The 27513-nt window shown below is 42.2% G+C and overlaps 1 protein-coding gene across 2 annotated transcripts in view; it reads right to left on the reverse strand.

Moving 5' to 3' along the window:
- Window positions 1-27513, reverse strand: part of MEIS1 (Meis homeobox 1) — a 107645-nt gene that overhangs the window by 11846 nt on the left and 68286 nt on the right. For both annotated transcript variants that reach the window (XM_027751696.2, XM_027751869.2), the window contains exon 9: window positions 11627-11703. In XM_027751696.2, the coding sequence (XP_027607497.1) occupies window positions 11627-11703 (77 nt within the window). The remainder of the gene's footprint in view (window positions 1-11626; window positions 11704-27513) is intronic.

Raw genomic sequence — 27513 nt, forward strand, 5'->3', positions numbered from 1 at the left:
ACGCACCAGCTCTGCCTTTGGCCATCTCTTCTTCTCCCAGGCCTTTAAGCTTGGGAGCTTTCCCGTCTTGCTCCATACCAGGTTTTCTTCTCAAATTGCTGCTAGGCACATCTTGCCTCCAAATAAAAAGACTGTATTTGGGGGAGCACCCCACCACCATAGGATTATAAAATCCTAGAATGGTTTGAGTTGGAAGGGACCACAGAGATTATCCAGTTCCAACCCCCCCTTGCCATGGGCAGGGACACCTTTCACTAGATCACATGGCTCCAAGCCCCATTCAACCTGGCCTTGAACATTTCCAGGGATAGGGCATCCAAAACTTCTCTGGGCAACCTGTTCCTGTGCCTCACCACCTTCACAGTGAAGAATTTCTTTCTAATATCTAATCTACGCCCACCCTATTAAAGCATTCCCCCTTGTCCTGTCACTACCAGCCCTATGAGAAAACACGTAAACATGGTGACTGCCTTGGGATAGTAGCAAGCCTGGTGGTGGCTTGTGCTCTGGATGCAGAAGGAAAGCTGGTGGCTTTCCATCAAACTGGGACCCATAAGCTCCTGGCCCTGCTTCTCCCTTGGCCAAAATGCTCCCCTAGTCCCATATCTCTGCAGGGCTCATGGCTGTGGCTGCTCAACGAGCCTTTCTAGGAGAAAGCCAGGCAGGAAACAATCCCGTTTTGAAAAATTTTCCCTGTTCCCCAGCAGGATGGGGCTAAAATCTATTTGTATTTATTTGCCTAGTTCTGAATGAAATTTAAGGAAGGGACTTGCTGCAGAGGAGTGAAGAGCCAACGTGCCTGGGGAAGGGCTCCCTGGAGATACATCTCCCTGCTCTACCCATCTCCTGTGCCCTTCTACATCACAAGTGAGTTGCTGTTGGCCTTTCTGGTATGCTCTCCTTCATCTCCTCCTCCCCTATCATTCACATATTCCACCCAGAAAAGCTTTGCCAACATGGAATGTTTCCGGTGAAAATCCAGGTCCAGCATTCAGACGTCTCCCTGCCGATGCCAGGGAGTCAGAGCACCAGCCATGTTGCAGGTCTCGGCTGCACTGGGGAGAACTCTCAGCAACCTCATTCCCTGACACCGCAATTCCCTCGGGGTGCAAGGCAGATGTAAACTCGCCCTCGGCAGCCAGATGATGTAAGGGGAAATCTTTACATGGCAAAGCGCCAGTGGAGCTGACCTCCCGTCTCTTCCCTGCTCCTAAATCCCAGCGCAGCTGTACTCTGCTGATCTCCATGTGCCACAATTAGCCTTTAAGGAATATGGCAAGGATTCATCTAGTAGAGCAGCACTAAGGCTGCTCTAACTCCCACCCAGGACAGCACTGGCCCCCCTAGAGCGCTGTGGTTGGGCACACAACATGCTACCAGACAAAACCTTGCCTCCCACAAAAATGATCGTAACAGAGGGTGTGCAGGCTCTCTACAAGCTTTGAGAGCAGCCCAGGCTGAGATGCACATCTCCCAGCTCAGGGTTTTCTAACAGCTCTGAGGAGGGTCTGAAAGACAGCTTTACACCTGGTCCTTTAGGAGAGCTTGTCTGGACTCCGTAACTTGGGTCCTCATCTGGTGCACGCCAACAATGCAACCCAGCAGCTTTTCTTCAGCAGATCACTTCAAATCAACAACCTGAGCCCCACTCGATGGCAAGGATTTACGCTGGGAACAGATAAGAACTGATAGCCAAATATTGGCTATTTCTTTGAAAACACTCCTCTCTATTCCAGCAATTCCATGTCCATTGTCGAATCAGCACAACCTCTTATTTAAGGGAATGTAGTGCTCGTGAGAGGTGCCTGCACGATATCTGAGTTTTCTCATGAATCACAAGTGTTATAAACACAGGGGGTTCTCCTTCAGGCCCAAGGTTTTTTCCATACATCAGTTTGGGAGCCTTGTCCAAGCGGCTTTTTCCCTGTTCATTCCTACTCATCAGGCATACAGCATGGGAGTTGGAAGCAGCGCCTGGTCCTCCAGCCCAAGTGAAAGAAGAAAGGCTTCTCCCACATCTTGCTGCTAGTTTAAGTGTGTTCCTGCTCACTGAAGGGTGTGAGAAATAATCTATCTGCACTCCTGGATGGATCTCCTCATCTCCAGAAGGCCACCAAAGCAGTATGAAGTTAACTCCACACCCTGTCACCCTTCAGGAGTTCCTCCAGCCTGTAGCACAAGGAGAAGCAAGCCCAGGGTGGCCAAACCAAAAATCTTGGCAAGTGTCTTTGGGGGAAAACGCCCCTGCAGCCCCCAAAGAGAAAATATAATACACCCCTATATTGGACCAGTGTCTGCACATGAAACAGGCTCCGGGCTATACACCGAGACACTGGTTTGGGATGTTGAGGGAAGCTTTGATTCCTGTGGTTGTGCCCTCCTCACCACAACCAAGACAACAAATACAAGAACACTGATGTATTTTGTGTGATGTGGGCACCTGAAAAACTGGTTTGAATTCTTTATTTCTTTTTTTTTTCCCCCAGAAGCCACAAAAGATACAACTCTGAGTCACAGCCAACCTGAAAAACAACCTCACACTTCTGAACAAACTCTCCCTGCCCCAAGATATCCTACTTCAAAACATTGTTTTCTAACCACTACTAATAGCCTACTTTGTAATCTACTTTATCTAAACATAATTTCCCATTAAGTGAAGTAATTCATTTTGCTTATAATCCTACTCCTGACAGCATTTTATTCAGAGCAGAAGAAAAGACACTGTCAGAAAACAACACCAACAAAACACACACAGGGAGGTCAGAGGAATGTCAAAGATTAAAAGAATTTGTGAGACCACGGGACACAGAAAGCTTAGAGATCAGCCCCCAGATGGTACAAACCACCTTTATAAACCAGGTGAGAAGTTGGACGTCTCTGGGATAAATCTGAATTCAACAGCAGCTATTGGTATCACACTTTATCCTTAGCCAAAAAAGCCACAAGAACTACAGTGCCTGGGCAGAGAAAAAAAAAAAATAACCCGTGAAACTGTTACATGACCTAGATTTCATTGAAGAACTGCAGAAGGAATATTTTTTCAGCATCTGCTGCCGTTTCTTTTCTTTTTGAAAAGTCAAATTAAAGGCTGAAGCCTGCTTGGCGCTAAGGTTGGTGTAGCCAGCCATGCATCATTTACACCAAAATCGTTCCAGGGCAGGCAGGGCAAAACACACACCCTCAAAAGCACGTCCTCGCCCTGCCCCTCTGGCTGTGTTTCGTTTTTCAGAAGAGAAAATTGGTTGAACCAAGAAGAAGGAAACATTTGCCCCATTTATACTATTTCAGGCTGAGTTTTGAGCCAGGCAGTTTGTTTTATGCAGGTGCAGCCCAGGGCAAGAGTCTGATTTAAGCGTGAGAGAGGGTCTCTGAGGGCACCTCTCTCCACGTGTTGGTGTTTCAGTTTGTGATGATTAACCACTCTACACCAATCTCAGCAACTGTTGACACAAAATAGGTGGAGATCAGGTCTGTGCAAGCCCAAAATACCAGAAAGGCAAACTATATGTAAACACACTTCAGATAGCTATGACAAGAATAGGCCAAAGCCTGACTTGCAAAGCAGTGACAAACCATTACTCTTCCCTTCTGTCTTTTTTTTTCATATATTGAGGGCATATATAGTTTCAATTTTATTTTGTTATATATAAATCTAAAGAAACTAAAAAGAAACCAAGCCCTGAGAACTCTATTTACAGAGACAGTGCCAAGCCCTCCCCTTGCTCGCAATGCAGCATTTCCACATTACAATAGTGTCCTGGATGGGCATTTTTTAAAGCCAAACCCTTCTTTTGAGATGGTGCACAGCTGAATCTCAGTATTTGTAAATAAAAACTAGCAAACAAAGAATTCTGACCCCTCCCCTGATCCTGCATGGCAAAGCTAGGGCAGGAGAGGAGAAAAGAGCAAGTGCCAAACATTTGCATGGTTCTCTTTCATCTTATTTCCCTGACACATGACATTTCATTTGTTACAGAACATTAACACACCAACTAAAAAAAAAGTGTTTCAGGTACAAAAGCACCCCAGAAGAGGGAAAAGAGGAGGTTTTTTTGGCTGTATATTAAATTCTCAAGCACCAAACACCTTTTGTCAGTCAATACTATTGGCAGGTAAATTCTGTTTCCACTGTATGATGCTCTGCAGTGGGAACCAACCTTTCTCCTTCTCAAAAAAGCATCTGTGTGAATAAAATAACCAGTTTTGTTTTTTTCTCTCAATGCTTAGGGTGCCAATAATCACTTAGCTCATGCAAAATGATTCAACATTTGCTTTTGAAATAAATGGTGTTTCCTTTGCTGGTTTCCCTACCCTGAATCCAGGGGCTGTCAGAAACATCTTTCCTTGGCGCTCCTGAATGGGGTGACCCCTGTTTTGGGGCAGTTTGGAGTGTGTGGAGACTGACAAGGCTGGACTGAGCAAGGAATCCAGGGTCTATTAGCTCTTCATCCTCTGCTCCACCTGAAGACTTGGAGGCCAAGGGGAGCATTTTTCCAAGAAAACTCTATACTCACCTCTGAGCACCTGATCCCTTTGGAAAAGCACTCATATGTCATGCCAAAACTGTACCACTTACTCCTTATATCCACGTGCCAAAACCAAACACAGCATGTGTAAACTGCCGTGCTGCATTTTTAAATGCCTTTACTGAACTACAAAAAAAACCCCAACAGCCTAAAATCCGGTGATCCAATGGTACCTGATGGCTCTACATTCACAGCTCTTCTCCCTGTAAGCTATTTGCTCAGCTTTTCTAATAATACCTTGACTGCCTGGCAGCTCTCCAGGGCTGTCTAAGGCAATATGCAAGCTAAACATTTTTTCATCTGATTTCAATATTTTCTTATGAGTAACTATACAGGATTTTACCTAGTGAGTATTCCTGATTGCTGTAATTTAAGAACAGAGAAATAGACTGCAGATGTAATATTATTATTACAATTGGCATTCAAGGTGAAAGGCATAACAATTAGCTAAGACTTAGTGAAAACATAAATGTAAAAATCTGCTTGAAAAATCCAGCACATGGTACATTTAGAACCACTAATTTACTGCACACATTCTGAACTGCTCAAATGATACAACAATTTACCCAGCAAGATACTTTTTAAAATAGTGCTCTTGGTGTTCCGAGTAGGTTTTTTTGGAGGGGGATGATTCTCATGTTGAAAACACCTACTGTCCTATTTTACTCTGGAACATCAAACAATATGTATTTGTTAAACCTGAAATATATTTTTTCTTATTCCTATTTTTTCATGCTTTCACATGTATTCCCATTAACAAAACAGTGTTTAAACAACATCTGTATACATATTCTTGAATCACATAGAGAACAAAAGTAAATTGTCTCTACAATCTGATGGTTAAGTTCGTATTTCTGAAGTTGAGAGGATAATTTGTGAATGTTTTAACATTTACAAGTAAATAAGTACTTGTATTTACTATATCTGATTACTCAGAAAAGTATTTGTTATGTTCTTACACAGATTCAAATTGCATCTTGACCTTTTCTCATTTAATCTGTTTACTGCAACAAAAGCAGTAATAGATACATCTGAAAACGAGGAGATATTTTGCTCGCCAAGGACTAAAGATCCCTGTGTGTGATGTGCTCTGCAAAGTGGCAAACTGAGTATTTCCCTGTTTATTGTAGTCTGCAATTTGGTAGGCAGCAGGGGTGAAAATCCAACCCTGCATATAGGACCAGCACCTGCCTTTGCTATGCTCCCTCCCTGCTGGCCTCCTCCCCCACTTACACCCTAAAAATAGTGCTCAAGTGGGACTAAAGTGGTGCACTGGTCATGTGCTGGCCTTTTGCTCGGGGTGAATATCACCCTCAGCAAAGGAATTGAGCGAAGATGATGTTTATGTTACATGCCCAGCCTCATGAAGGAGCCTTTCCATCCCCTCCAAGGGGCTGACATGGGGCTTAACACATGGGAAACACCAGACAACATTATCACTTGGATTTGGGGGTGTTTGGGGTGTGCTTTAGATGCACCAAACCTCTGGCATGTTATGATATAAAAACTACAGCGAGAAAAGAGGGGCTTGGGACCGTTTCCCAAAAGGTGGAAAGTCATGCAGCTGTTCCTCCTTCCCCTGCACCTCTGTGGAGGAGTGGGAAGGGCTTTCTGCCTCTGCCCCATTTGCATCTGGTCCCATCTGCACCTCTCCATCTGCATCTCCCATCTGCCCCACCAGCACCTTCCCCCATGCCCTCCATCTGCATCTCCCAATCTGCATCCCCCCATCTGCTCCATCCGTAACCCCACCATCTGCAAGCCAGGACGAGCAGATGGACAGGACACCCTTCCCAGTGGTGCTCCCCACCCATCGCTGGGTTCTGGGGAGCACTTCCTGGGAGAAGTGCAAAATCCTCCTGCCCCCACCACGCCACCCTGCCTGCCCGTGCCATGGCAAAGCACTTCCCTTCCTGCACCATGCAACTACTGCAGCAAAGCTCTACCACTGTCCTCACCACGAGCAAAGAAATGGAGGCAGAAGGAAATTTCCTGCTGGAAGAGAGTTGTGAGGAGGCTAAAAGAGTAATAAAGTGTTTCTGTGTGTCTATGCCCTGAGCTGACTGTGCTATATACAGTAGGGTGGTCAGGTCTTCCTATCCCAAGCCCATCTCTGATTTTTCAAACTCATCTTTAGGCTGGTCTTGGAGCCCTTTTAAAATTTCTTCCTTACAAAGGTTGAGTAAAATTAACTTCATCTACCCCCAAGAATGACATTAGCAAAACTTACATTATCTGATAATTTTTTCCAATATGTTTGGTTGTGGTTCATTTTGGGTTTTTTGCAAGCCTAGGAAATTACACATAAAATTGACATTTAAAGAAGCCATGGACATGAAATCAAGAACTCAAGAGTTAGGAAGCCATATTATTAAAGCTGTTTACACCCTAGTCTTTAGTGTATTTCTATGCAAACAGTTCAGTTATGAGCTCGTGCTACCAGTTTCGATAGGGTTCAATGCCTCAACCACCCCAATGATGATCATGTCTGTTATAAGAACGGGCCAGGGCATTATAACATAAAAAAATTTGATTTCTACGGGAAATAAACTTTGACAAAGTTGAACGAATAAGGCAGCAAAAAAAGCAAAACAGTCCTGGTTAATGCAGCCAAATGGTGCACTGGAGAAGAGGATTCAGCTCTGCTGCTTCCTTGGACTGCTCAACAGGTACTGAGAAAATCACTGAACCCAAACGTTTTGCCAGCAGTTGCTGACTTCTCATATCTCTCCTCCATACCCAACACTGCAGGTTGGCAATATAAGATGCCAAAGCACTCAAAACTAGGGAGTTTCCATGAAACATGAAGTTTCAATGATCATTGGACCTTAAATGTGAATAACTTGCTGTCATTTTGAGTCACCTCACAGTCCCAGACCCACCCAGAACCTGTGACCGTGCTGGACCTGGAGCTCCTCGAGCCTCACTTCTTCCCCTGTGAACTGGGACAATGCTATTATTTCTCTTTTTAGGGGAACTGTAAGAATACCATGCAGACCCACCACCTTGTATGCATATGTAAGCATGTGGAGGTCAGGGTATTACTTGGGTATTACAGCAGTAAGTGCCATAGGAAAGCCCAGCAGTAATTATTAATTCCATCTTCAAGCTCGGTTTGAATACAGCTCAACAAACGAAGCACGGAAGAATGAGGGCAAGATAAAATATTGACTAGCTGGTCCATCATTGTCTGGGCTGTGCCCTAGATAGCACAAGGGTGTTTTGAAAAAAGCAGAATGGAAACATCTAATAAAGGCTGAATTTGAATTTGAATTTTCAAACTTAATTTTTTTTTTTTAAGATCATTTCAATGCAGTTGTACATAACTCTAAATGGAGAGACAGTCACATATAGGCATGCACATATAGAAAGGTTATATAGGCACAAATATACAAACATTTATCTGTGTGTACCAAGTCTTTTCTAAAACATAAACAAGCATCTGACACCTAGTGCAGCCTCTGATGAGAACTGCTCTCTCTTCCTTGTAGACTACTACTAGTAATTATTTACCATTAGTTCTTAATGGGAAGGGATTCAGGGGAGATGTAGTAAGCAAGAAAATCCTATAGATTGTTCAATATAGCCTGGCTGGCTCTCAGTTGAGGCAAGAAGTGATTGGCTCACACCTCGTGGATATTTCAATCACAGTTTTTATCACCCGGGAAAAGCACCTTATTAACCTGTACTTGGTCAAGTCTCTACCACATCCATATAGGCTGTCAAGACCATACAAGTGCCCCTTCTAGTTCATGCTACCAGGCTTCGAACCCTAAACTGCTGTGGGGTTAAACAACCAACACAACAGAGACCTGAATGGCATAGATTTATTTTTATTTTGCAACAGGGTAAAGGCTCCCTCTTCCCATAATAGAAACATCCAACTGAGGCAAAAAGATTGTCCTAAAAGGTAATGCTGGTGATTCGCAAGTAAAGCTGTCATGGGGGAAGATGGGGGGAAAGTCCTCCATGTGGATTATTTAATTACTTTAAAAAAAATAAAACAACTCAAGGGAAAGGGTCATGGTAAAGGGACTGTGGTATTTTTAAAGACATGTGCCCTACTGCGGATACATTTTCTGGCACGTCTCACATCATCACCCCATTCCTGTGACTCTTCCACCATTAGCAGGATTTATATACATCAGCCTGGGGAGCCCCAACACCGGGCAGCCCATGTGTGAAAAGCACCATTTTTTTTTCGTTACGGCACAGAACTGAAGTATGCAACCAGCACATACTGTAAAGGCATTCAAGATATGACAAAAAAAAAAAATTGTTCAAATGCTTTCAATCTGCAGAAAACAAATGCTCTCTTCACTGATTGCTCTGTGGCAAACTTCTAATTCCAGCCAGAAAATCCAGCATTCCCAGTCTGGGCTAACGACCATGCTACCAGACATGAGTTTATGTTTTTCATGCACATTTCATGTATTCCCACACGCTGTGTTGCTGCCAATAATTTATGACTGATCTGCACCCAGCCTGCCCTTCAGCATTTTATTTAATCTCTGCAACAGTGATTTACAATGACTCATCATTAATACAAAAACGTACATGTGTGTTAACAAGTTTGGAAGAATCTAAGAAGGAAAGCAAAAATTTTTTTGCGAGTTGTGGCTGAATGACTTATGAGCCTGCTGAAGAAAGGCAAAACTAACCAGAAATGATATGTTAGTTTTTCCCTGCAGCAAATTATTTAGGCAAGAAGAGTTTCTTCTGCACATTGCCTTGGAAGAAAAGAGACTCAACAAAGGCCTGGAGAGGGTTGCCCCATACCCTCCAGGATTTGGGAGGGGGTGAGTACCTCATTGGTCATGGGTATTTCCCATGCAACCTGTGCTTTCAGCAACAGCTTCACAGCCTCCTTGTTCCTTAGCATTCATTACAAAAAGCAGGGACTGAATTGCCATATTTTGGCATCTTTGCCCACCACCTGTGATTTAAGAAACCCTGACTGCCTCTATAGTGTTGAATCCTTGTTCCGCTGGGGAGAGAAGGGGAATTGTCTCAATAATTTATGCAATTGTAACACTACAGCAGAATTACTGAACTAGCTCAAGCAGAGGAAGCCTGCCCTACATCCACAAGAATTCAGTTATAATGTATTTGACCTCCTTTTTTTTTTTTTTTTAACTGGCACATAAGGAACTTATAAGAACACACCTGACACAAAGCCAAAGTAAAAACTCCTCATATTTGAGGTGAGATGAGTACTAAAAAACACCCTGGAAAGTCACTCGGCAGAAATTCAAACAGCTTTAGTTCAAGGCATCCCATGTTCATCATCTTGAAAACTTTCTTTGATGGACCATCCTAAACTGACACACTTTGCACACACCGAATCCTACACCCCGCAGAAGCAGCACACCCTTAACTCCACCCCATCGTTAAATAAGACCCTGACGAATATACACAACTTCTCAGTGGGCCAAAGTGCCCATTGTTAAACTGAAGGACAACCATATAAATTAGGGTAATGCCCAGAGGAAGGTTGGAGGATGTAAAGCTGAAGCAAACACTAATTTTTTCTGGCCAAGCCAAAATGCTGTAGGTTACGCTACCTTATAACACATAAATTTTATGTTTAGTGCCTTTTATTCCCCCTTTTTAAAGTATCTGGGAAGCATACTTCATATCCACTAAGTATTTGGTATTTTCCTTTATTCAGCATCTTAAAGGGCTTCAAAAAATTGATCTCCCAGGGCTGCTGTGGGGTCACAGAAATTGATAACCCTTACAAGCTATGCTTATGTGAGCCCGCCTGCGTCTCCCAGATAGTGCACTTTGTAAATTAATCCTCCAAAGGCAAATATATTGTAAGTAGCTTGTTATCTCCAAAGTACTAAATTGAAGAATACATGGGATTATATTGACAGAAATTACATTTTCTGTAATGGGGTTTAATATATCTGAAATCTCTCCCATAGGCTCCTACTCTCTCTAAGAGAGGAGGGTTTGTTAATGTAGGTGCAATGGACATCAAGACCAAATTTATTCACTAAAATGGATTAGGCCATGTAATCAGAGCTTCAGTAATATTAATCTCTGACACTTATTGAATGGAAAAAAAAACCCCAACTTTTGTCTGCAAACTGGCATTCCTCCCTCCCTTTTCCCCAGCAGGCTTGCTGTTTGCCTTGGCCATTTTCTGGGTATTACTTCAAAGAGGATAAGGTTTCCCATCATAAACACTAATCTAAAAATATTAGGACAATTAATTAGATACACTTAGTTTTACAAGGTATTAGATTGCAATACACTTCAAATATGACACTTGTTCTGGGATAGTGGGAGGAACCTACATTTTGATGCAGTATCAAAGGGTGATAAATCAAACTTTTTTTAAAAAAGGTTTGCTGTTGTATGACACTTAAATCACAAGTAATTTTCACTGGTTGCCTTCACCACACCCTGGACACTTAGTGACCCAAAATCCACTGCAGAAACAGCATAAATCCTGATTTCCTTCAAACATATCTCTACTGTAACAGATCAGGGGCTCCACCAACCCTTAGCTAGAACAAATAAATGAAATTGCTCCACACTGTACTTCAGCAGCAAAGAACCAGATTGTCCTCAAAGTTTACTCAAGCTTTCAAAAAACAGATCTTTAAAGCAAACCCATAAAGAGACATGAGGATGTCAGTCAAAAAAAACCCCTCCAACAACAACAATAAAATAGCGTGACAGCCCCCCCCAAATAACAACACACTTGGCAGAAATGGGACCAACTGCCCCTTTTCTTTCACTCAACATCTAAACCTCTTCCAAGACCAATGTTCTGCAAACAGATGTGCCTTCCTACTGAAGAACACACATCCTCAGCCAGAAGGAGGGCTGGCACCCAAATGGCAGTCTGAAATCCGAATCACTGAAAATTTGAAATCTGAAACACTGAAATCTGCCCAAGCGATGGGAAAATTAAAATACAGTAGCAAACCTCCTAGTTCCTATACCTGAAAGCACTCACTTGGCTATATCCCTTTTGCATCAATAAACTGTTGGGGAGGGGAACAACAAGGGTAGGGTGTGTCCCCAAAACCACAAAGCCAGAGGGTGCCAGGGGCCATACAGAAACACTAAGGAAAATTACTTACCAATTGTTCACTTGAAGTATAGTGAGCCCTGTGTCTTGTGCCAACTGCTTTTTCTGTTCTTCTGAAGGGTAAGGGTGCTATAAGACACCAAAATAAATATATACATTTAAAACAATGCGCTTTTTTTTGCCTACTTTTTATTTTAAATTAAAAAAATGCAAAAAAATAAAACCAAAACAAAATAGAAGCGTGACATCTATTACTGAAAGGTGAAAATGCTGAGGTGTGTCACTCTTTTATAATTATTAATGGGCTAGTACATCACTTAATTAATGGCAGTAAAAGACAAGCCAATTATAAAGATTAGTGAAGTGGAGAAATAACTGCTTAGGATACTGACAGTACCTTGATACTTGAGAAGGATATTTGTTGCATTAGCTGCAAGTTTTTTGTACTTGTCTCAAATGACTGATTAGAGTCAAATCATCTTTTTTGTTGTTTTTTTTCTGTATTTCACAGAACAATAAAGAATGTGATAAAGCACTTCTCTGTAAAACTAAAATACACTGATGTTTTCTGAGATAGTGAAGGCAAAATTTGCCAGTGCCCCCAAATCATTTGCAAATAAGATCAGCATCCTGAACATAAACAAACGCCCGGGTTTTGAACACAGGCCAACAGAAGGTCAACAATCAGCACATTTTTGCCTGACATTAGCATAGCTGTGCTGCACTAATCCTAAGAGACAGAAAATAAATACTGCTTTAATTGAAGATAATGTTAAAATTCAATCATAAATTAAGTTTCTTGTGAGAACTTGATTTGCTTTCTCAGAAAATTCGCTTCTGCATGAATACAGATTGCTTAATAAATCAACAGCAAAGTTTGAAATGTAGAAATATCGTTTCTGTCCTTTCCCTCTATGTAAAAATATCACTGTCCCAAAAGGAAGTGGCCATATATTGCAAATGTAACAATTTCAAGGAAAAGTCCTGTTTTGAGCATCTGGTTCAGCTCCTAACCTGGATGCCCACACATTAGATTTAGACGTGGTTTGCTGCAAGGTGCTTAATAGCATTTCAATAAAGATAATTTGATATAACTGCTTAGACCTATCCCAACACTATTTAGCAATTGATTGTCACAAAGTATTTGCTGTTACACAATCATCCCCTTTTTTTCCCCAAAAACATTCCCGTATTCTGTGGATGTATTCTTCAGTGTAATATTACATGAGATGTAAACTGAAACCTTGTAAAGCATAAGAATTTAAAACCTCATAAAATTTCACAATCTTATTGGTATCGTAACTATTTAGCAGATTTTATATATTCTTGTAAACAGCACAGTCTGACATCTCATGGTAATGTTACGTGCCTATATCACCTCATGTTACCAAACAGGAATTTTTGTCTTAACTCCAGCAACTTCCCCTAACTCAATATGCCCATTTCAAAGGCCACCACTGTGGCCATCAGCTCCATAAGAGAAGTTTTAATTTTTTGTCACCCAAAAACATTGGGGAATTTTCAATTCTTTTTAAAATACTGTTTTCTTGACAGGAAGCCCACAAGTAACCTGCACACCTGTAAACCACCCCCTTTATTTTCCACGTGTACATGAAAAAACTTCAGAATTACAAAGTGGAAAATAGAGGGAAGGGGGATTTTACTTCTTTTTCATGGGTTATTTGCATTTTACACATGCAAAAACATGGCATGCATTTTATTGTTTGCTTCCTATACACATTCACCCACAACAAACAGTCAAACTTGACTTATGCCCATCTATCTGAATACAACACTTGCTTCCCTTCAAAAGGAAAAAAAAAACAACAAACCCTATGGAGATGATTTGTAACATTTTCATCTTCACAGCTTACTTCCCATTTCAATACTTTGCTATCAAGTGAGGACAGAATTATTCTTTTTTTTTTTCTTATTTTGCTTTGCCACCTTACTTGTGATCTAATTTTAAGTAATTGAACAAACTGTGTCTAATTTCATGCAGCAAGCAATAATTACTAGACAGCCTCTAGCTATTGGAATTGAGAAGTCTGTCTCCATTAAGCAATTTTCAATTGTTCTGGACTTTTTTCCAAATAGACAAGACTGGATAAAATTAGCCATCAGAATAATACAGTCACTGTAAAAATAATTGCTTTAAAAGTCCCAACCCCCCAAATTCCTCAAACTGCGGTATGTTTAAGGTCATCTGATTTTTTTTTTTCTTCGTATCCTAGTACAGCATAAACTTTTAATTTCATGATAAATCTGTAATTGCCATAATCACATGACAGCCTGGGATTTCACATAGCTAATCCCTCTCAGCTGAAGGCTCACAATGCAGCAGGCTTTTTAACTATCATTCGGTGTGGTTTAAAGTAATCTTAAACACTAGGCATCCTTATTATATAAGCTTTCTGTGGATCGTACGAGTTGTTCCTTTGTAGGCTAAAAATAAAATAAATAAAATAATAAAAATGACTTGACAAAGAATCAGCGTGCCACAGGCTAGGTTGCTATAAAAACATTCAAAGTCTTGTTGCATTCCCACCCACAGGGCTCAGAAGGCCTGTGCTACAGGCAAAGGCAGACATCACATTGCAACAGAGAGAAAGGGGGAAACCCTGAGAACTGCCATTTTATGAAGAAATAGGAAATTCAATCGAAACTGTTGCTGTTGGCCCTTATTCTGCCTGTGCAAGAGCGACAAGTGCCTTCCGAAAGCTTTCTAATAGTTGTTTAAAGGGATAAAGACACATGCACATAGATATGGGTATACATATTTGTGTGTATATAGGCAAATTATATTTTCATGAGTATGTATACAAATATATATATATATATATATATTAGTCAAATGGTTTTGTTTAACATAGCCCTGTGAGGAGCAAAAAGTTAGATTTGATCCTTATGGGTCCCTTCCAAGTCGAGATATTTCATGATTCTATGAAATATATAAATATATATATGGAAGCATGTCTAAAAACACCACACTGACTCCAGTTGCCAAGTCCACCTATCGCTCTGGATCACTTTGGGATATCAAAGCAAACTGTTCAATAAACAGTGACTTGAGACCTTTACTTTGTTGTGTACATTAGCTCCTACCATTATCTCTTAAAAGCTTAATTATTTGCAAACAATTGATCAAGATGGGAATTGGAGAAAAGAGACGCCGGACCACCGGGAGAGCTGCAATGCATTAGGAGAGCAAATAGAATTACCTTTAGGTCTTATAATCAGAATTAACGATTGGGACCTTATGCAGGGCAGCACGAGAAGCTGTAACGCTCATGTTGGAGTGTTTTCCATTTGATCTGCATTAACACCTCAAGTGAAAGCCATAAAACAGTGATTACAGATGGGAAGGCTGACCCTCCTTCCCAGAACCAGCCCAGCTTGTGTATACTGGAAGACTGCAGACGGGCTTTCTTGCCAAGGCCAGAGGAAAAGGGCAAATCCAAGGGGAAAAACAAGCAGGAAGCCATCAGGTTGAAAAAGAAAAATTAAAAAAAAAAAGGGGGCATAAGGCTGACAACAGATAAGGGCTCTGAATTTGGCTCTGATATTTTCTGATCAAGCCTGCTGCTGCTACAGCACTACAGAGTAGCATCCACCGAATGATATGAGACCTTGTGCTTTTTCCCTTCCATAAATCTAGCGCTGAAATGCGGATTGTTTGGCACCATTAATGTGTTTTTGAGGCTCTGTGGTATTACTTTTAATAATGACTTAGTACAGAAAGTGATTGCTTAATAACACCATCAAAGTCTGCATGCAAATGAAAATTATCCCTGGGGGATTTGCCCAGGGTAATATGAACAGTTAAGGAACATTTGAAAAGGTAAAAATAACTATGCAAAATATGAGTCAGAGCAGTCGTTTTAGCAGTAACAAAGAAATCAAAGTGACAGAGGGAAAAATGTAAGTTTCCATCATATTTTCTAGTCACTGTTTTATGAATGGTATTTAGCAAGCAACAGTCTTAATAAAAGCCCCTTTTCGAATGTAGCTGAGAGCATTTTTAGCAAAAAAACAAACCAATAAGACTTTTTTTTTTTTAATCACCTTTGACTACAGACGGTGAGTAAAGTCTCCAGTAGATACGGATGGAAAGCAGCCAAGTTTGTCTCTTAATGCTACACCTTGTCCAAATGTACTCCTTTCCTCAAATTTTCCACCCCAGGCGGCAAATGCTGGATGCCAGGACAGTGACAGACTTTATCTTATCTGTAACCTGGTATCAGAAACACTCCCTCCCTCTCTGCCATAGCAGTGCATCCAAATCGTGGCAGAAAAACAGGAAAATAATCCTGCCCAGAGTTCGCCGCTGAGATAACGGAAGGCAAAACCACCCCTTCTCACTCCCCCCAGGTTACTAATTCCTCATGGCACCAAACCGGCTCAACACCAAGGCTGACAGCCAGCCCTACTCCAGCACCGAGGCAGGAGCAATCCCCAAGCAAAAGGTTTCATGCTACGTTAGAAGGAGGCTGTGGCAACCGTCCAGCGTCACCCTTATCGTGGCAGCGCCGTCGCTTGGCTGACCGCACCGGCAGAGCCATCTCGGAAGTCCTTTTATCCCCTTCCTCCAGCCCTCTGCCTCCTCCAGAGTTCAGTGTAATGCACCAAAGTGAGATGACCTTGAGCTAAACTCTGGTAGGTGATGGAGAGAAAATGCCCCCCCAAAACTGTATGCCCTCAGGAGCATTTATTAACTGTTTTCTTATGTCAAAATAGAAAATAAAAACAAACAAACAAACAAACAACACCATAATTTCCTAGTTTCCAAAGAGAAATCCAGCCTAACTCAGTATCCAGAATAAAGCCCAAGGTTCAGCCCTCCAGTGACAAACTGCACATTGATTTTGTGCTGAACTCTAAATTCTTGCTTTACTCAAACTTGTCGAAGGTCAGCTAAGGTGGCAGCGCAGCCGTTTGGGTCTCTCCCCTTCCCCTACCTTCTCCTGGTCTGCATTTGAACTGTTTACGTTAGTGATCAAGTTGATCTACGAGAAATTACAATTTTTTTAAATATCCATAATGCTTTCCTATTGTCTCTCAGCTTTATGAATTAGTTTTACTGTTGCAGTGAATGCTTTTTTTGTCTCCTGACTGCACATTATCAAAGGGACACTTTGTGCCTGCCATTTGCATTACAAAAGCAGTGCATGGTGTAGTCTAAGAACAGAGCTTGAATTTATAGCAGTTGAGTCCTAGATCCTCACACATTCTGGCCTCCTAAAGAATAACGGAGGTTCCTGCACTTGCAAAGTAGCCAAAAAATGGTTGGATCGCTATCCATAAAGTCATAAGACTGCAACCTCCTTTCTTCAACGGCCACCGGCGTGTTGAGAGGGAGTGATAAAGAGAACGCGTGGAGTCCCCTTGCCTATTTTGCAAGCTGCCAGAATCGGTTTATAGACTATCCCTGTGACCTGCTTTATATTCAGGCAAGGCTGTAAAAATTTGCCAAGTTGAGGTGACCTGCTAGGGAAGGGGGAGAAGAAAAAAAATTCAACTCGGAAGCTGCAAACTCGATCCTGTTTATCCCAAGGGACTGGCTTGCACATTGGAGGAAATACTAAACACTGAGAAGGAAGTTGTTTTATTAGAAATGCATCTCTGGGGCTGGGGGGGGTGTGTGGAGAAAAAGCCTGTGCAAAGTTTGCACAGTCTTTTCCTTGGCTGAGAGCAGTGAGTCAGCCTGATAATGCTGTTGAAGTGTGAGCTGGCCTTGGCATTTCAAACTCCTCGTTGCTTTTTCAGCGCAGCAAGAAAACACAGTCCATATGACACGGTCATGCTGCAGACAAAGCCAGCCTTTTCCTCTTTCAAAAGAAAATATTTCCTCAACTTATTGTAATAGTTTAATATCCCCGCGGTAAGGTTTTTTTCATAACATTACTGTTAATAAATCCTGGTGCTGCCAGAGTTATTGAACTGCAAACTGTGAAGGCAAAATCAACAGATGAGCTCGGTCTTTTAAAGTCAAAAATGCATCAAAATATGCAATCTGACTGGATGTGCTGCACTGCTATGACTTGCCTTTATCACTGCGGTGAGGCCACACTCCACCTCTTGACTTCTGCATCAGCCCCTTCCTATGACATGGGGCTCTGAGACACTGCCTTACAAAAGGGTTTGCAGGCTGCTTTGGCAACCCTGCCAAAAAATGAGAGGTGAGGAAAGGAGGCAGAATCTGACTCTTCTAAGGCAAACACAGGGTGTAAAAGACAGAGCCAATACCCCAGAAGTTTTAACATTTGAACGTGTGTTCACAGCACAACCTGATTAAACAGGGGCTGGGGTGGTTTTGTAGGCACGGGGGTGGAGGAGAGGTTTTCTTTGTGGGGGTTTACGAGGAGGGAGAAGAGGCACTGGCAACAGCAACTCTTTTTAATGAAGGAGTTATGCTGGGGGAAAAAAAAAAGCTTCTCTTTTTTCCCATTTGCCCTTTTGTAAATAATTTTCTTGCAAGAGTTGTCTGTGAACAAGTTTTGGCACTCACTAACATAAATATCCTTTCCAAGGCTGATGGAGAGACATGGTATGGCTTGGGATGCGCTGCCAATACTTCTCTGGTGGCCCCATCAAATTACTCATAATGTGAGCACTCATTAAGGAAAAAAAGTTCAGATCATCCCTTGCACAGGATATTACAGAAGTCAGAAAATGGAAAAACCTTTTAACTCATCTAATCCATCTCCTGGCTGCTACAATATTATTCCTTCCATACCATATATTATTACCCACTGCCTTTTCCAGTTGAGCTTTAGCTAGTCCAAGCAATGGTGCTTCCGCTATTTCCTTTTGGAGACACTCTGATAGACCTCAGTGTTTGGAGCTTACTCTGGCTCCCACTGGTTTTCAGTTCAAGCTGAGTCTATGCAGACACTCCCACGCCATACCTGGGTAATTGAGTGGAGCTTTTCCCATGTTAAACATTCCTTTAATGCCTGTATGTATGTGCACACAGGAACACAGAGCTTGCACATACACATTAACTTATCTTAATACACTTAAGAAGGGATTTTTTGCTCCAGGATCAAGACTATTTGTGCTAATGTGACATGGGTAACGCGCTTTCCCATCCTCTGCCCTGGTAATTATTACTATTCATTACTGTTTTTCTATCACAGCCTAAAACTAACCAAGGACAAGGTAATGAAAAGAAAAATTTCATCCAAAAGATCAACACAACTCTCTTCAGTGCAGCACACAACCAAAAGCTGTGAAATGCTACATACATCCAAGTGACACCAAAGGAACTGAGGAAATGCATCATCTGACTTCCAACCGCCTTAGAGCTTAAACTCACATCCTTGAAACCCAGCTTTTCAGTTAAGCCAACATCTTTATCAGGCAGCTGCGGAAAGGCAGGAAGGCAAACCCCAGCTTTCTCTAGGTGAGCAGCTTTTGGGAAGGAAGAAAAAATATCACCAGCACACCAAAGGAAATCCCAACTACCTGATAACTCCGTAAAAGCACTGCTGTTGTTTTTAGAGCCAGCCTAAGACAGATTAGCTCAGGTAAATATCTCCTAACCAGAAGCCTTTTCTCAGCAATAAGTCACTGTCCTTATCTACCTCAAATGACTTTCTAAACAGGTGGGCTCGGAAAAGCCAGCACCAGCAGTTGTAATCCCATAGAGTTAAGCCTAAAGCCTTTATTTGTGCTTTTTGCTCTCTTTCCCAGGCTGCCTTCGGTACATCAGGAGCTCCCTCTGCAAGTGAGGGATAAAAATGCTCCCCTATGCCTCCATCCCCTACCTTACACACCTGTGTGATCAGGTTGATGGAGGGTTACTGTATTCAGCCAGGTCCCTAATATGAACCACAGTCTTTTGGATGGAGCAGGAGCTTTAGGTAGATTTCCCAAGGTGGTAGCGCCCTTAGAAGCAGCCACCAAGCAATTTGGGAAGCCTTCTGCCAGGAGCTCGGCCACCTTTTTTCATGGAGGACCAAGCAGTCATGCAAAGAGAGTTCAAGGCAACCAACACACTGAGGTGCCCATCTCCAGCACCAAGATGAGGGAAGTTACATTCTATTCTGTGTTTTCTATTTGAAAGAAAAAAAAAAAAAGAAAACAAGAAAACTACCACTGAGGAAGGAAATGAAAAGATAAAGCTGCTATTTTGCAATGCTGCTTTGTTGGCATGGAAAGTCCTTGAACAGATGCCCCATCCACCATTAAATATTCACAACATATCCTTGTAAAAGAATAAAGCCCACTCAACTTATAAGCAAAACCACGTGTTCCTCATAAAAAAAAAAAAAAAAAGGAAAAAAAAAAAAGATGCATTTAAAGATCTGTGAAGGAAAGAAAAAGGAAATGAGGAGGGAAAAAAAAAAAAAAAAAAGAAGCCAGGAAAACACCGCTGTTTTCTGAAGAAGCAGAGACTCTTGGAAGTAGCACACATTCTCCGGCGTTAATTTTCCCACTTAAATTACAGTGATGCTGTAGCCTCATCTCATTAGAGATCATTGTCCCCAGTAGACAGTTGTGTTTATGGGGGATTCTTGCTGTTCCACACCTGCTGCTCAGGTTGCTACGTGATAAAGCCTGCATACAAACAGCAGTCTTGAGGTTGCTGGACTGCAACTGATGAGCCCAGGCTAATTCAGGGGTGATTATGTAGTTTACTGGACCACTAAACCTCTTTAAGCTTGTAATTACTGCCTATTTGAGTAAAGAACATTCAAAAGCAATTCACTGCATCATGCCTGCCACAGCTGGAAGCAGGCTGCCAGCAGTCTGCGGGGACATTAAAATCTACAGGGACTGGGATTCGAGCACAGCTCGTAGGCACCGACAGCGGCGCAGCCAAGTGCGTTCACATTCCAGCTCACCTTTTCTGACCAGGCGTGCTATTAAAGGTGCAGTGAAAACTATAGAAAAGCCATAAAGATGACAAATAACGGGACGTAATTGAAAGAACTGCATTTTAATGACTCTCCCCCTCTTCCCTCTCCCCTAACACGGGCTAAAAAAAATTAAGCCTTTTTGTCGTGACGAGGGAAAGGAAAGAAAAGGCCTTTTGCAAAAGGGGAAATGCACTGCATACGTGTGTTTCTGTTTTGACGTTGGGGGTTTTCTACATGTTTCAAAGATTTAGAAAGAGTAAGTCCTTTTACCTATTTGGCAGAAATGATAATGCAGAGGCATCTTAATCCCTGAATCTTCATTAAATCCCCCTCACTGAGACTTCATGAAACCCTTTAAGGGTATCTCCAGCCCTGGAACGCATACAAACCCACTCTTGCCACTGCATCACTTGCAAACACTGGGAAATGCCCCCAGTCACCACTCTGCAAAAGAACTCCACCCTGCCCAGCACCACAAGAGTCAGACACAGGTCCTTACTATCAAGATGAGGTTTGGGGGTTTTTTTAATAATAAATAGAGATCTCTCTGATTCTATTTTCTTTTTGAGTTCTGACCCACTCTAGTCCTCCTTTTTAAGTCTGCCCCTGCAGCTCTCCATGGGCAGGAAGCTATTAAAAAAGGCGCCTTAGTTTTTCACATAATTAGACGTTTTGGGAAGGGAGTCGGGGGGAAGAAGAGCAGATCAAATGGGACCCTATGACACAGGCAGAAAGGTTGGTAATAGGGATTTTTACAAGCGAGTAAACAAAGGTCCAGAGAGGATTGCTCCAGCAGAGCCAGAGAACAGCACTGGTGAAACGAAGGGATGTTGCCAATATCAGCACTGAGTCCCAACACAGTGTTGGTTGGCATCACTGGGAGCTCCAACAAGGTGTCAGTGCCTGTCCATGGGGCTCCAGTTGAAGAGCCGGGTCCTGAGAGCCCTCTCAATCCTCCAGCCACTCCACAACACTATCTCCCTGCTATTAGACTGTGTGAGGTCCACAGCAATGGCCTAACGAGCCGCCTGATTAACTAACTGCATGAAATGGGCTTTAAAGCCTCGCAGGACATTTGGAGATGCAGAATTCATCAGTGTCATTTCCCTGCCCTGCTAATAACTGCCACAGCTGCCTGGGAGAATGGGGTGTGGGAAAAGGCAAAAATAAACAAGGAAAATAAAATAAACCATTGCTATCAATACAATTAACCCTGGACTGAAGTAAATTTAAGAGATGGGGCCTCTTTCTCTCCTCATCTAATAAATTGCCTTGTTTTAAAAAACACGGACATGCCATCTGTAGTATTAATCTCACTATAAATCTAGAAAGGGAAAGGGGAAAAAAAAATCCACGCATGCACGAGCATGCCACTGTGAACAAACATCAGCTTTTAAAGGAGAATGTAAAAGCATTCAGGAAGTTTATTCTTAAAAAGCATGTAAATTCCCAGTCACAACAATCCTCCAACTAACCCCATCCAAGCTCCAAAGAGCCACAGGCTTGTGTGTTATCCAGCCATCACTCTTATTAATATTCATTAGGCAGGTCTACTTGCATTTTCATAAGCTGCAAAGGTGGCAAAAGAAACAATCAGAATTCTTTAACACACAGGCATTATCAATTCAACATCTGCCAAAGAAGAGTGCATACAGATCTGAGGTTGAAATTCAAATGCAATTTACCTGGCCTAGAGCTGGGCTTCACTTTCCAACACGCAGTCAGCTATTTCAGGCAGTCTCCTTTTATCCATCCCACCTTTTACATCTCCTTAAGTTCACTCTCCATTATTTTTACCTTTAAAATGAGAGCTCCTCACAAATTCCCTCCTTCATTCCTTAGGTCTAATGAGTTCCCTTCTGCTAAAATAACCCAAGTTCAGCGTGATCGCATATATGAATAACACAGCCAAGTTTTAACTCAGTAAACTTGACTAAGCAATTCTGCTTTCTGGCTAGAGAATTCATTTATCTACACCTGCTTAGTATGTGAAATCCCTTTGACTGGCTTCAGGGTGTGGGCCTATACAGAAATCCACTTTCTGACCAGACCGGGCTTAAAATTTAACTCTTGAGAGATGAACTGAGAAGTCTCCAAAAGAAAACGAGTGCTCTAATTAATTATGTACCCTACTTACCAAAGAAACCCATCTGATACTGCTAAACAATTTCAGAATAAACCAAACATATGTTCCCAGGACAATATTTATGTGTGCAAGGATGTGCAACAAAAAAGTGTGATTTAGATCTCCTAAGAAATGGGAAAAAGCACATCACAATTCTCTGCCAATCTCCAGATTCAACCATAAATTAACATGTATATGCCCACAAGTTGACTATGTATTCATTCCTGTCCTTATAAAAACATCATTAAAAAAACTTAGACCAGGATGTGATTCTTGCCTCTTCTCCACCAATTTCACTTGGCTTTCAAAAGCCTCTAAAGACCTAACTCTATTTTCTCTCACATAGGGTTGGAGGAACCAAATGTTGCATTTCAGTGGGAATATTCATGGTGTGAAGCACTTCCCGGGGGCCTGGTCTTGGCTGCCACTGGAGGAACAAGCCCTGAAATGGCAAACCTGTCCTCACCTGGGTAACTTTAGATATGGAAATCAGCTGCAGCAAACATGGCCAAAGCCTGGGTTGCCTGAAGGATATATTCCAAAATCCCAAATAGAGTCAGCTACAAGCAGCCAGTGCCCACTCTGTCCCCAGCCTGAGCATCCTCTTCATCCTCTGTTGCCTGGTCTCCTTCGTGATCTGAACACATCACGCACCACACACATGCAGTTGCCTCCACCATAAAAGAGACAAACCACATATTTGGAAGCAAAAGCATTGAGATGGCGTGTCACTTTCAGAACATTTATGATGTGACTCCCATTAACAATTTGCAAGAATAATAACAAGATATAATCAATTAATCTTTTCAATACCAAGCTCAAAAATCCCCCTCTGCTTTCCCCTCCTTTCTGAACAAAACTCATTTCTTTTAGAAAGACCTAAATGAAAGCATTTAAAGACCAAAAAAATGTCACCACTAACAAGTTACAAAGTAAGAAAGAGCAACCAGGCACATTTGATCTTGTTCTATACACAAGCCTTTCTAAGATGACTGCTCCAATTAAAAAAAAAAGTTGAATTTATCATTTTGATTATAAGAAATTATGAACTTGACTATTATATGCATATATTTTGTTTAATGGCTTCGTTTATTTTAATAACAAAGAGAAACTAGATCTTTACAGATGAAAGCTTTATTTCACGGCTTCAGTGCAACTGGGATTTTTAAAATCTGTGATGTTAACCAAAATGTGATAATGGATGTTCTCAAGGGCCCTATTTTGTAGCATTTTACACAGAGTCAAACTGTACGCGAGACATTACAAACATGATGTTTAGCCCTATTTTAAGAAAGTAGAACTGACTCCAGTGTCAGAGGCCCCTGTAATTGTTTTCCATCTGCTTCTCATGCCTCTGAACAGTTACTTGTGCAGAGAAGTCTGGCTGTAGAAATGCTGTGACAAAGGCATTAGCTCACCAAAGATTTGTTATGAAATTATATTGAAAGGCACCATTTGTGGGATTTTGGCTGGGAGGGGACAAGAGTGATTGCAATGTAACTACTTTATCTACAGCAGGCTGCCTCAAAAGGTCTGTTGACATGCAGAAGAAGAGAGACACAAAAAACACACTAAAAAAAAAAGAAGCCAATTCTGCTACCGTTTTTATGTCATTTAATTCCTAAGACAGAGATAATCAGAAACACCTCATCAAACTTGATCATGCTCTCAATCCTTCTGAAGAACTTCTCATCTATCCCACTTCCTTTTATTTTCACGTTAGTAGATTGAAAACAGTCTCCCCAGACAACGGCGGCACTCATGCGTGTGCAGCATTAAGGATGCTCCTCTTTAATACCTTTTATACACACACATAAATCTTCATCCGCACAGAGGTGTGCGGACACCTATGGGGATCGATGTAGTCTTGCAAACCATGCCCTCCACACCCAAAAGCAGGGACCCAACCACTGTTTTTTTGGGAAGGCAGCCCAAGATGGCAGCCCATGATTAATGGCTGTATCATCCCTGGCTCGGTGGCAGCGAGGCCCCGGGTCTAATCTGCCAAACATCCCCTTCGTCTGTGGCCGATCAGCAGATGTAAGCACATAGGCCCTGTCAGCTTGACATATCATTCCTACGACAATGTCAACGAGTATTAATGTTCAATTATCTGTCCTAGAAATAACCCTCGCCTTTACGCATTGTGTAACTGGGCGCGTGGCACTGCGGTAAATCCGAACGACAAGGGCAGAGATGCCCGCGCTCACCCGCTCGCTGTGAGTTGGCTTCCCAACATCGGCATGACATTGCCTCGCGGTAGCGCGTGGACGCCTTCCCCCTCCTTCCTCTCCCTGGTTGCGGTTTGTTGGAGTTTTTTTGGGTTTTTTTTATGGAAGGCATGTAGCAAAGACCCCAAAGACCTTCCTCCTTGTCTTCGCATGTTGTATGTTGACCATCAGCACGCCAAGATACGTTTGGAAAAGGTGTCTTTTGATTTCACACCCATGCAGAACCACGGGGAGTTTGCTTGTTTGCTTTCACGGAGGGCCAGAAGCTGCCCATCACCTGGCAGCCTCTCTTTATGTTCCCTGCTTGGGTATACATATGTATCATTTACCATCAAGCACAAATGTCAACAGTGTCTTCTTCCAGAGCTGCATCAAGATCAATTCAACTGCAGGGCTGGAGCAATTTGGCCAAATAAAACATTACAGATTCCCTTTGTTAAAGCAGTTTAAAATAAGGCCCCCATAGGAGAGATGATCTGAAGAACAAACTCGAGTTCATTCCTGGCATCTTTTTTTTTTTTTTTTTTTACGACTGTTCAAATATTAAAATTATAGATCAGGCTAAATTCAAATAGGACTCCTAGAGCCAAAAACTTACCAAGTATGTTTTTTTTCTTAAGTCAGCATTACAGCCAAATTACCGCTCGTTCGAATAGTCTGTCACAGAGTTTGCATAATTTCTTTTTTTGTTGTTGTTACTATGGCACAGCTTCCTTGAACTAACATTCAAAGGTTATCGGCTCTAAGTTATGCTTGCTAAGTCTTCTTATACAACTCACAATCAGAGGGAGGGAGTGGGAGGAAGCAGTGTGATAACCAGTGCCAGCTTTGAGATAAAGTCCTCCACCTAATCTCTGTTTATTTAGACAACCATCTAACCGCAGCACCGGGTGTAAAAACAAACCAGGTATATGGCTAAGGGAATTTCTCCTTTCTTATCATGACTGCATTATATTTTTGGGCAAAGGGAAGCAGAGCTTTTTTCTTTTTTAAAGGTAACTTTGAAAATTTAAATAAGCCCAAAGTTTGAGGGTTTCATGTTTGGATTCTCTTGGCTGGGTGGGCTTTTTTGCTTTGTTTTGTAGGGAGGGGAGATGATGGTAACAAAGCACATTCCATTCCGTGCTTTTGTATTTCTTGAGGTTTTGGAGAAAAAGGTTTTGCCATATCACATTTACAAAATTAAGATCCTGCTTTGAATCATTTCCCACCAGAGGTGATTTGGGATATTTAGAATAAATACAAATATCATGGAGCAAACTGAGTAGTGTTTTAAATGTATTTCACCCTAAGGAGCTGACAGAGGGTTGGGTGCCCAGCACACCTCCACAGCACCAGGACTGAAGCTGCTTTTCCAGGGCTGAAGCTGCTTTTCCAAGCCAGGTGCCAAAATAGAAAAGCTCTTGCAGGTCAGGCCATGAGAAGCAGCATCGTAAGGTACTTGGCTGAAAGATAACTGAGCCTCCCTCCAGCTTCAGCAACAATATTAAATAGTGGTAGGGACCTTGCATGTCAGCTGATGGTTCTATTTCTCCTGCCATATGAGCCCAAAGTTGCGTCCAACATATTCAAACTCAGTTTCCCCTCTTTTTCCCCCCTTTGATAATTCACCTCACCATTTACTCAATCATTTTAGGTAGGGGGAAGTGATGAATATTGCTGAGTGCCAGTTTTTTCGGTGCAAGATGAATAACCCCAAGGAGCAACTTACACCGAGTCCCAGGCTCCTGTCAGCCCTATAATTGATGATGTTTTCACTGTAAGGGGTGGGGACTGGGACACATTAAGGCTCAATAGGGGAAGTAAATGGAGTGAATTGACTCAGCAACTCTGCCTTTTACCACAGCTTCTAATAAGGATAAACTGATTACTGCCAAATGTACTTTAACATCACAGGGAAGGGGGGGGGGTGAAATAAATCGATCTGCTCAAAGGAAATAAATGCCATACCAGAAGTTTTTTTAAAAGTGAACTTTTATATTCAGAAGAGTAGAAGCACGTTTCAGCATTATGCTGCTGCTTCTTTCCAAGTTGCTATTTTCCACTAAACCAAAAATGAATTTGCAGCCTTAAAATGCGCCCTAAAGATGAACGCAGCAAAACGATCTCTATAAAGCCAACTTATCATTTTTGTAATCTCACTCTCAAATGACTCCGATAACAAAGAGGTGCATGGCAATGCTCACAGTGTATTTCAAATGCTGACTTTATGTCAGCATCTTTTTACAGCGATCCAGAGACCGGATGCTGCGCTTCTGCGCCAGGCGGTGGGGAAGGCAAGCAGGCGGCAGCCCAAGTTGCCAGGGGTGACTATGGAGCTGACAACCCCAGGATCCAGCAAAACCCGCCCTGACTGATGGCTTCTGGGTTCCTGCTGACCTTTGATCCTTTCTGGTTTGGTCGGGAACAAAAGAGCCTGTTCACCAGGGCCCCTCACACGAATATTTAACAAAAGCGGTCCTTGCCTATATGCTGATTAATATGTTTGCCTTACATACGGCAGGAGGAGGACCATGGCCATCCCTTGCCGCTGTGCAGGTAAGCACCAGCTTACCTAGCTTGTATGTCACACAAAATAAATCAAGGAAATTCACCACAAGGCACACAAAGATGAACAAAACAGGTAAAGACAATTTTTGCCACCGCTGCAAGAAGTTGCCGAGGCTGGCGACGGCGCCAGGAGCGACATCCCTGGGGACCCAAAAACCTGTGGAGAGTT

Source organism: Pipra filicauda, unplaced genomic scaffold (assembly GCF_003945595.2).
Source record: "Pipra filicauda isolate LSUMZ 115617 unplaced genomic scaffold, ASM394559v2 scaffold109_size3271384_pilon, whole genome shotgun sequence".
NCBI lineage: Eukaryota > Metazoa > Chordata > Aves > Passeriformes > Pipridae > Pipra > Pipra filicauda.